This window comes from Ylistrum balloti, unplaced genomic scaffold (genome assembly GCF_031769215.1).
Source record: "Ylistrum balloti isolate Yb309-2 unplaced genomic scaffold, AGI_CSIRO_Ybal_v1 Utg370386, whole genome shotgun sequence".
Taxonomy (NCBI): domain Eukaryota; kingdom Metazoa; phylum Mollusca; class Bivalvia; order Pectinida; family Pectinidae; genus Ylistrum; species Ylistrum balloti.
In genome coordinates, this window is record NW_026782268.1 from 222,948 (window position 1) to 235,076 (window position 12,129).

The 12,129-nt window shown below is 34.1% G+C and overlaps 1 protein-coding gene across 1 annotated transcript in view; it reads right to left on the bottom strand.

The window, feature by feature from the left end:
- Positions 1 to 736: 736 nt before the first annotated feature.
- LOC132554146 (uncharacterized) overlaps positions 737 to 12,129 on the bottom strand; it is a 34,702-nt gene continuing 23,309 nt past the window's right edge. The window contains exon 2 of the mRNA XM_060218448.1: positions 737 to 1,041. Within this exon, the coding sequence (XP_060074431.1) occupies positions 737 to 1,041 (305 nt within the window). The remainder of the gene's footprint in view (positions 1,042 to 12,129) is intronic.

Here is a 12,129-nt window from a genome sequence, read left to right on the forward strand (position 1 = left end):
GTTGTATTTTACACATCATTTAACTGTGTCGGCGTCGGGGTGTTGTTTCAAATGCTGTCAAGTGCTAATAAATCATACCCTTGTTTACGAGGAATGATGGACGTTCTGTGTGTGTTCATAGCGGGGATATCACTATTGTCGCCACCTGATGTGGGATAAAATCATTTTCTGTTAAAAAACTGTGATCTATGCTACGGTCTAAACAAGTTTTTTCTTGTGGTTATTAACAAAATGTTGTATAACAACATAAAGTCGAACCTCGTTATCTCGGACTTGTATAAGTATTTCGTCTGTCTCGGCCAACCTTTTTACCAAACATTCGATATTATTTTAATCGAGTACTCTGTTAACTCGAAGTTTTCCAATGGTCCCGCCAACTTCGGAGTAACGAAACTCGACTGTATAATAATTCCTGTAAAGCCTTAATAGGACAAAAGCAAGCTGTTGACAAGTTTAGCAGCTGTTGTTCATTTTATTTTTTTCAAACATCAAGCTTGTACCATGTAAAAACGTTTGATTGTTTTATATAAGTAAAATCGATCATTTCAAACTAAGTTTGTCCCTACGACAGATGATCTTGTGCTGTTCCTCAAGTTTTCGAGACTCTACTCTTAGAACACCGATAGTGCTACTGTGTCTATCCAAGATGACACCATTATTTCTCTTACACATTCCAAATACAGAAAATTTCGGTAAAGTAAACGAATCTGATGATATATTATGCTTGGTAAGGCGATCACACTTGCATGATTCGAAGTTCCAAATAAAGGTTTTGCGTCTGATTAAGGACATTCCCTGCTTCACCTTCCCCCTGGTTTTGTGTCCGACGAATAGCATTCCCTGCTTCACCATATCTCTGGTTTTTTGTCCGACTAGGAACATTCCCTGCTTCACCATCTCTCTGGTTTTTTGTCCGACTAGGAACATTCCCTGCTTCACCATCTCTCTGGTTTTTTGTCCGACTAGGAACATTCCCTGCATCACCTTCCCCCTGGTTTTGTGTCCGACGAATAGCAGTCCCTGCTTTCCTTACCCCTTGGTCTTGTTACCATATTTGATTTACATCAATTGGCAGCAAGGTCGTCTGAAGAAAAGCTCAAAGGTAGGATGTTCAAATATTAAACTTAAATTGAGCCTTTCTTCAGACGACCTTGCTGCCAATTGATGAAAATCAAACCGGGTAACAAAACTAGTGGGAAGGTGAAAATTATATGGAAGTTTTCTGATCGTCTCAGAAATCTCATTAAGGCATATTCTGTTTCTTTGTGCGATGAAGCAGAGGACGGGTATTCTTCCGGAACACTTGGTACTTTCTCAGCAGTTTCTGTTAAAATATTTGTTTCGTTAATTTTCATTGAATAGATATGAGTTTATACCATCAAGCATTCATTAAACACATTGCTGGAACATCTAAAAGGTTTGCCCTAAATATGTTTACAGATTGAATTACTATATATTAAGGAAGTGATGTTTATCGACACCAGTATTTTCGAGGTCTTAACACCTCATATGTCATCCAAATCAGGTCAGTATTTAAAGAACAAGATCTTCTTAACTCTAATCTAAAATAAACAATGATTTGTCGAAGTTTATTTGTTATTTCGAGCAGAGTCGCATATGACACAAGTGTTTAAGTTTAGAAATCCTTTTTATGAACTAGTAAACAACAGGTTTAGAAGTACTCAATCTGCCTAAGTTCTTTTAATGATGAAACAAATTGCATGTTTAAAAACATATCTCTTTTCCGTAAGGTTCGGTAGGTCTTCTCTGAACACTGTCGCATAAACATAAGTCTTGCTTTTAGTTTCTCTGAGTGGCGCCATGTTTGTGGAATTGTTTGCTTTGATAAGATTGCACTTCGAAATACATATATATCAAGATATCCTTAATATAGAAAGTTTTCAGCCGTTTTCGCTTTAAATCATTCAAGTTCTAATCAGTAGCTATGGTAATTTGAAGGACCTAGTTGAGAGGCCGTGGTGGCGGAGTGGCTTCTGACCGTCTTAATCAGTAGCCAGCTACCTATGGGTCGCAGGTTCGAGGCCAATGTGTAGCAGTCGCCAGGTAGTTGCCGCTGGTCGGTGTTTTACTTCGACTTTCCTCCACCAACCAAACCCGATACGTCCTTAAATGACCCTGGTTGTTAATAGAACGAAACAATAAACCAAATTTCCCTTGGTAGGAGAATGCAAGTACAAGTCTTGTTTGTGAAAGCTTGTGACATGCTCACATAAGATTCATTGTGCTAGTGCATGTTTGAACGACTTAATGTAATAAGCAGTAAACTTTTGTCGCAATAATGAATAAGACAATAGACAAAATAAATAGAAACAAGTTTTCTTATTTACCTGACTTCGATTGTGTACCTAAAAGCATTTAAATGAACATCTATGGAGTGCATATATCACGATTATTCGGTATTACTATCTCGTCCTTATGTATAGTGGCTTGTGTTCCGCAAATAACTGTGTAGAGTTAAGTATCTTTATTGATAAATGCGTACACTAATTATTGAATATAGACAGTTTTTTTTTTATCTGATAACATTTGCCGTTACAGTCGAGGTAACAAAACTACGAAATTAATATATTTTATCAAAGTTAACTTTATGAACAATACAAGTAACCAGCGTGAAAAAAAGACAAAGAGATTACCGACATCTTAACAGACTTTAAGATCCAACTGAAGTTCAATGAAATTAGAAGATTAAAAATGGTAAAACGATTAAAAGAAACAGTGATACGTTTTGTAGATTGTCCAAGACAGGAGGAACATTACATCGGTCAAACGGTAAATGCATAAACTGATGAGAGAGTTCTGATATGCAAAAATGATATTTCATCTTAAAGATAAATATGGCAAAGGGACATTCCCTCTATATTTTTTTTTTATAAAATGATGAATACCTGTATCAAAATATGAAAATAAAATGATAAAATGGACAATTCAAATGGGCAAAAACATTCTCAGCGGACAATAAAGGTCCTCAGAATTAATGTTATCTTAACAGAAGTATTGAGGTTATTAACTCCCATTATATAAACTATTTTATGTAACTTTGTGGTAATTAAGAAGTTATATTAATTAATCGCCTTCACAGAACCCTTTTATGGCTACGTTATCCAAGAACTCCACCATTTTGTGACAACAAATTGTGCCGAAAACGACAAAAAATAAAACCATTGTCCAATATGTGATTTTCATGTGTGTATCACGTGTTCTTCGTCTTGTATGTTTAATTTTGGAAATGATCTGCACAACACAAGCAATCACCTTGATTGTGGTATGGGACGAGAGTATTGCCATACACACTAAAAAAGAGACAAACACAGAGGTATAATATGTACAGTATCTATTTACAACATGTTTAAAGTGCAATTATTTACACATCTTTACTAAATTTTTAAGCTGTATACACAGTGCTCTTAAATCTATACAACAGTTCGTTTTACCGACTCACAGTAGTCTTTCAACATCCACAAATTGTCGTTTGGTAATTGGGAAGGTCTCTCTGGTCAGTTAATGATAAAATACAGAGTCCCAAGAGTAACGTGTGCACACAAATCTGGACGTTCCACAAAGCTCAAGAAAGATGTTACAACACCTCCATGAAGAACGTAGGCGCAATCCACCAAGATCACATGGTAAACATCCAAAGAGCATTATGCAAATCCTCGCAAGGAAAACATCAGATAAAGGAATTAAGATTGGTGCTGATTGGGGACCAGTTCGTTCATATCTACAAGGTCACAAACTACAAAGAAAGAATTACACAGAAAAATACTTAAATGTCTAAATCCAGTGTAATTTCTAAAAGAAAAGAAAAGAAAAAAAAATACGAAAAATCATTATAAGTATATGTTATTTTATACAAATTTTGACTCAAAATATGACCGATCAGTGACGTCAATTCAATATAATGTATTGGCGATTTCAATGGACGTTAAACATTATGAAACACAAACCATTTTTTGGTCAACATAGTGATCTTACTGTGAAATATTCTATTTCTTCGTGTGGACGTATTTAATGCTCGTCTGTTTGTTCGGTTGTTGTATGCCATGCTCTCCTGACATTACTTACTTGGATTGACCATGGTTTACGTGGCGGGTGTCGTCGATGAAGCAGAGGACGCTTACTCTTCCGGAACACCTGATCTTCTTCTTGTACCTTTACTGGAGTTTCCCTGTAAATCTTCCTATTGTTCATATTTTGGCATTGTTTTATTGAATCTGAGTTTTAATTATGATTATGTTGCTATACTGGTTTTTTCTTGATGTTTATTTTGTTGCATCGGGAAATTGAATCACTGTCTGTTCGTCCTTTTGTAAAGTCCGGTCCTCTTCATTTTATTTCCCTGACACTACATTTTTATCTTCGACTTACGCGTTCGCCAAAGTGATAAAGATAATTATTTTCCTGCTGGATGACTTCGGTAATAAACTTTAGTACGATAGCACTAACAATTCGGTAACATATCGTTACCTCCCGAAAACACGAAACAGTCTGCATAGCCAGTGAGTTGGTTGTTGAATGAATATAGATGTTGATAAGACATTAAACTGTGTAAAACAAATTAAATCTGACTCGATTTTCATATATTTTCTGTCTGCATCACGTTACCACAGGACAACAAATACTTCCGAATAAAACAAAAGAAAGGCCGAAAAAAACGCCTTTCATAATAGTCACTGCGGAACGAATAATTCCCGTTCGCCTTTAAAAAGTTTACAGCTATGCAGACATTGTAACAAAATGATAAATTATCGCATGCTTTTAAATGTATCAATTTAATCAGATCAATTGCATTTCTGAGCTATTGAGTGCAGTATTTGCGAAAAAAACATAGAGAGGCGAGCACAGCCCTAGGAATCAGTTTGATTAATAAAACACACAATACGTCAAATAAAGACACGTCTGATTTCTGTATCACGTGTCCCTTTTACACTACTCGCTCATCGACAAGGCATTCTCAACCTGTGGACGATCGCATTCAGCGTTTTAATCACATCGGTTCACCTTCTAGCTATCGCCAAGCCTTAGAAAACTTCTCTTTGTGTGAAATACATTTGTGTCTCAGAAAATCTTCCGTCCGAGGATACAGATGTGACAGCGCTGTTCCACATTAGTTGATATTGTATCGCGTTTTATAACAGATGGTATTTCCTTTAGGCAAATCTTTTGTTCATAATATTTCTCTCCTAAAAAATCACATGTTTAGTCCATATAAATTGGATCTCTTGTATAGTTTTGAATACTACCAGCATATAATTCAATATTTGTCACCAATGTAATTTCTATACTTCGTCTGGTATTGCTGAATGACAAGTTAAAGCAATGAGCGATCAAATAAGGAGTCAACATTTACGATTTTGTCCGATTTTGAGGTACAAAAATTTAATCAAATATAAATTTCTCATTCAACATAACTCTTAAGTTTGTTTGTTCTTTTTTTGAAATTTCTATCAGCAATATAACTCCTAAGGTGTTTTACCTTGTAATCGTCATTGCAATGGCTAAAACAGACGGCGTGACATTTTAAAGACTAGCATGCCTACCAATATTCAGAGATAAAGACATGATTTTGTCGACCTAGAAATATCACACACGTTTACTTAAAGATACTCACTACTTCTTAATACTTACAAATATCACCTTTGCTGTACCTCGATATAGAAATCACTTGTTGCGGAACTACAAAGTGTTATTGGTTTTCTCTTTAAGATTCGAGAACATTCAATGTACAGAAAACTAATACGTTAAACAGGACTTATCTCCACATTTGTTCACTAAAAACACTCATAAATGTTGATTATACCTCATTTGTTTTGTTTATCGTTTGCCTTTCAACTGTTTACTTTCTTTCTTTATACTTTTCGAAGACTATAAAATCATCTATGTGTGTGTCAATTCTCCTAATACGTTGCTGAAACAGTCTTACAATTTCTTAAAACCAATTATCATTATGAACAATGTTTTTCATAAATGTGCCAGGACCAATTAGTTAAATTAAATTTCAACAAAACAATTCAATCAAATTAAAAAAAAATATCCTTGCACTGTCGACTTTTCAAATCAACTTTATTTCGCGCTTAGTCGTCCGTCAGTCAGTTAGTCCGTCCCACTTATAAACAATTTCTTGTTGTCACTATCGATATTCCTACCAAATGTACCTCCTTGTTACTGCATGGACACATTCAATATTGATCCACAATGAGCATGTTATTTTTTTATCACCACAGGTCAATCAAAATGATCGCCAAAACGCCATTTAGTATTTTGACTTTTTAAAATTGTTGCCACACGCGAATCTTTGGTTCTAATTGTGAATGCAACATTTAACCTTCAACATGTGCATGGTGACGGCAAGCAGCCTTTTCCAATTTTGAAAAATAAAGATATATTTTCCGCTCATTCTGAGGACCGACTATAGCACCATGTTAGTAAGCATTTGGCCCTAATTATGTATGATACACTTTAAAACTTCTTTGAATGAAAATGATGGCCGTTACCCGTGATGTAAATTGTTTAAATCTTCTATCACTATCTGTCAAGAATCGCTGTCTCCTGTGTACATTATCAGTATGTTGATTGTAGGCCCTGGTCAAGCATGTCACATCTCGAGCTTTATATGTGATTCGAAATCACTAAAATCTGCCTCTCTGATCTATGATTACTTAGCAAAGCTGTAACATGAATATGTTCAAAAGTGGTCCGTTGCTCTGCATGAACATACTGTATATTCATTGTACAAAATCAATTTCGTAAGGACCATATTGGAAACGCCTTTGTTTTTTGTCAGTTATCGTCGATGGTGACGTCAGATGATAAACCTGAATAAGTTTTCCAGAATATGTTTATTCAATTGTCAATAAAATGTTAATATCTATGTATTTGTATACTTTGAATATGTCTTGTCTATATGCTTAAATAAACAAAATGGAGATCATTAGAGATTGATGTAGGAAACCCTATACGATCTCTTATCTTAATTGTCGGCTTTGGTCACGAAAATGTTACCAGCGTCTTTGAGTTACTTAAAATAAACAAAAAAACAGAGTGCCAAATAAGTGATCCTTAGCGAACTATACTAAATTTAAATTGGTGCTAGGTGCTTTAAACTCTTAAGCATTAAATCAGTTAAAGGTCAAAGACGTTCCCTTCACAAGTTCATACCCTGTTGTTAAACTAGTTCTTAATTGTTTCACTTTATAAACTCGATGTAGTCCATACCATTGGTATATGTAAAGATAAGAATTTATTGTAAAATCAAAATGGTTATACAGTTGCACTTCGTTATCTCGAACTCGGAGGACCGCATGAAAACTTCGAGATAACCGAGCATTTGATTAAAAGGAGCTAAAATATTTTTTGTAAAATAAGACAGGGACCGACGAAATGCTTCGAAATTACCAGGGTCCTGGAGTTATACGAATTCGAGATAACGAGGCTTGGCTTTATATTCCTGCGTTTTCCGCATCAAAACTAATGCGATTATATAACATTGCTATGATTGCCGTTTCTGTTTAGGGTTTGCTAATTCATTGTGCGCTATATTTGCAAACATGGTGATATGCTAAATATTGCGCAATATCAGATACGTTTACGGAAATTCAATTGAATTGGTCTGAGAAAAATGATTTTTGCTTTTGTAGTTTAAATTATGAAAAACTTTGAAATAAAATGTATCAAAAAATGAATGGCACAGTAATCTGAAACTATTCACTGTGAAATGCAAAACTTATTTCTATTAAATTGATTACATGCGATTTCCGTTATTCTTCCCAAAAAAAAAAAAAAAAAAAAAAATTTAGCTTAAGAAAATGAATAGATAAAATGATTCCTGATGATAAGTCCCTTCTAGTGTTCCCGGACCCGCAACGTTTTTGAATGTAAGATTGAAAAAAAGCAGAACCGAATATAAATGTGTAAGAATCGTTTAAAATGTTGCAATTCCGCCATAAATAAACCTAATTAACTGATAAATTGTATTGGTATGTACTTAAGTAATTTATCGTAATTAAGTCATAAAACGTTTTGTCTGATAAGATATTATGAATTATATAAACTATATTTTAAAACATGGTAAAGAAAGAAGTTTGACATTTATACATTCTTCCAAATAATTGTTTTATCAACACTAAAACGGTTCACTGTACTAATGAGAAGACATTGAGAAACGGGATATAAAGAAGGAGCCTACTGTTAACAATCGTTTATAACCTAATGCACACTAATGTGTTTGTTACCATTTAAACACTCTATCCAAACATCCAGGCGACCCCCATCAGTCTTCATTACTTCAATCTCTGTGAATGGACTTCTGGCCCAAACACATCCACAAATGTCTTCGATGTAGAGTGAATCGATAGGATCTCCTCTCTTGTTATGAACCCCTCTCTATTATCAGAATAACTATTTCCATCGATTTTTCAATATGTTATAAGCATTAGCTGATCCCATTTCTTGATACAAGAAGCCAGTCCATTTGATAAACTCGTGGAAGCGAGCGAACCTTGTGTAGGAGTAAGTCGTGCAATTGCTCTCTCTAATACATACCAAACTTGATATCTATCGTGTACTTTATCGTGTGATGAAACAAATGTTTTAGCGCAATTCACAAAGGAAAAACATTAGATTAATACTTCCGTGATGAATGGCTGAGCTCTGTCAACAAACATTGTTTCCTAGTATTTTTCCTTAAAAACATCAATTAACAGAGCATGTTAATAGCGGGAGGATAGGAAATGAGGAGGGTCCGGAGATTTTCCTGGAATCAGCACAATATTACTTTTTATGAAAATGTTTTTGAAATCATTAACGGATACTCATCTTCGGGTATCAAATCTTATTGGAAATTAATTAAAAGGTTAATTAAAACGTCTAATACTTGACAACCTATATCTTCCCTTATAGATCCTGTTACTAATGACAAAGTTATAATAATAATAATAAACATTCTTTAATGAGGATGAATCTTCCACATGGTCCTCTTGTTAGTAAAATACATGAGTTAATTACAAAATTAAATGAGAAGAACGGTACACACAATAACATAAAGCAGAATCACTATATAATAAGACAAAATAACCTAAAAACCTACCATCACATCATTTGGTAAGTTAAAGATATTACAGAATGCACAATGATCATGTAAAGTTGTTACATCAATTTAATGGCTATTGCCTAATATACATGCTAACATAGCAAAACGTAAAAAATGACCTAGTTATACGCTACTGTAGCATAATCTACAATAATTGTATTACCAAATTAAAAGATGAAATTTAAAAATTATGAAGATATTTGCTAAGCTTTTGTTTAAAACTGGGAAATGTGCTTATAGTCTTCAACTCATTTGGAAGGCCATTCCAAAGTTGGATATCAGCAATAAGAAATAAAAAAAAATAAATAAAAAATTACTGTAGAGTGTTGTTCTGGGTTTTGGAACACTGATGTTGTTTGCATCTGAGAACCTAGTACTTCTGGAATGGCCATTCTGTGCCAAGCAAACGTTTTCTAATAAGTAATCTGACACTGTTCCATGTAGACATTTAAACACCATACATAATGTTCTGAATTTAAAATATGATTCAATGGGCATCCACTTTAGAAACATAACCTAGATGAAGTCGTGTATGGAACTTCTAAAATAGTTCTGGCTGCCTGTTTTTGAGCCACGGATAGCTGATTCATCAGTTTAGCTGTACACCCAGACCAAACTGTGCTGCGATATATAAAATGTGGGAATATGCAAGAGTTATAAAACTTCAGTCTGTCACTGATTGGAAGATATTTACGAATTCTACGTAACAGTCTTACGCGCTGTCAGATTTTGGAACAATGGACGAATTATGTCCATGGAATGGCAAGTACTCATCTATATTCACATCAAAAAGTTTTCTCGGTCAACCTGCTAAAAAGGAACATCTTTCATATTCAAATTTATAGAGTAGTCTTTACGTGATAATGTTTGTTTTAAATCAACTAGCATGTATTTGGTCTTACTTACATTGACAATAATTTTATTTTCATCACGCCAAGTCACAACATAAGATACATCTTGTTGAATTTGTAATTGAACACTTTCAATAAAGGCACCAGACGCAGATAAGCTAAAATCATCTGCGTTCATGTCAGTTTGGGATTTAATACACAATAAGAAATATTAATAATGATAATAAAAAACATCATAGGGCCCAGTATGGAACCCTGAGACAAACCATGTGTAATATGCATTGCATCTGATAAACTTTTTGTGCTCGGTTTGTTGGATAAGATGTAAACCAAGACAATGTATTGTAATCACATTTATACAACTTCAGTTTATCAATATGAACATTGTGATTTACCAAGTCGAAGACCTTTCAAAAAGTAATTTCTGTTTAAATAATCATAAAAAGTGCTATGTACACGTTCTAACAATTTTGATAAGATAGGTAATACAGAAATAGGTCTATAGATGCTAACATCAACAGCATTTCCACATTTAAAAAGTGGTGTAACTTTGGCTACTTTCCACTGACTTCGGAATTTACCTGTTTGATTGCTCAGATTCATGATATAGGCAATCGAGGGTGCAATTTCGGAATATGCTACTTCCAATAATCGAGAGCTAATACCATCTACACAAACAGCATTTTTAAAATCTTTCAATGTCCATAATTGGAATTTCAAAATTGCAGTTTACCAGCTATACCAGTAAAGTACTTATTGAAATGGTCAACCCTTTTCTTTTTATCATAAATATTTTCACCTTCGCTTTCAATGACATTTGGTGAAGAACATGTCTGTTTCGGAACAACTTCACGAATGAATTTCAACAAATTACTCGGATTATCCAGATTGTCTTCAATAACAGACTTGTGATAAGATTAATTTTCTTCTCGAATTTGACTTTTTACTCGTTTTCTCTAGATCTTATATTGATCATAGTCACCATCAAACTAAATTTGATCTCTACATTTCATATTTTCCAGGATAGTTTATCTATCCAATCATGAGGACTGGATTTTTTCACTCGTTTTCCAGTTTTGGAGTATGTATATCAACTATGCTGTTAAACAGGTGTAGCCATGCTTCCAGTATTATTATATCATCATTATTATTATTATTATCATCATCATCTCTGTCAGAAAAAAGTTTTAATTACTGACCAAGTAGCACTGGCTTTTAAATCTAATCTCATCGAAATGCTTAAAAGATCTAAAAAAAAACCCATTTTAATATGTGAAAATTTGTATCCTTACTAGAGATGAAGATAAAGCTGAATTATTAAATAAATATTTCTGTAGCATTACTAGAATAGAGGACAGTTACAGTGATGTTCCCATTATTAAGCCTAAAACTGACAAACAAATTAGTTAAATTAGATTAAATTCGAGTGAAATACACGATATTCTACAGACATGGAAGCTCGGCAAGGCCTCGGGTGTGGAAAGAATCAGCAAACACATGCTAGAAAATACTGCACACACTGTTTGTACTGTTCGGTTGAAATTTGATTTAATATGTTCTTGTCAGCAGGGATTTATCCAAACAAATGGAAATAACCTAATATTATGCCATTGTTTAAAAAGGTAATAGACATTTCCCTTCGAATTATAGACCTATTTCCTGCTGTCCACTGTGGGTAACATTTTTTGTGGTTTTTAAACATTTGTACAACAACTTCATAGATAATTCGTTGTTTTACTAATATCAGTCTGATATTATGCATGGTGTCAGTGTATTGATAATTACCACAAACTTGTATTGAACTTGAAGAAAAACAAACATACATGTGTTGTATTGTGTGACATATTCAACGCCGTTGATAGGGTCTGGCATGAAGGTCTTTTGGCGAAGTTAAGAGTGTACGAAATGTCAGGTAACTTGCTTATATGACAAGCAAATTATCATCAAAAGGTATTTGTAAACACTCCGTATCCTTCTGCAGGGCTCATTGAAGCAGAAGTCCGCAATGCTCTATTCTCGGATCACTTTTATTTCTTATCTTTATTAATGAAAAAGCAAATATTTTTTAATCGACGTCTCGGCTCTTTGCAGACGATACATCATTACTTATGTCAGTCTCACCTGAAAAAAACCCAGATGTATTGTTATTCTGAATTCCAATGATATCGAAGA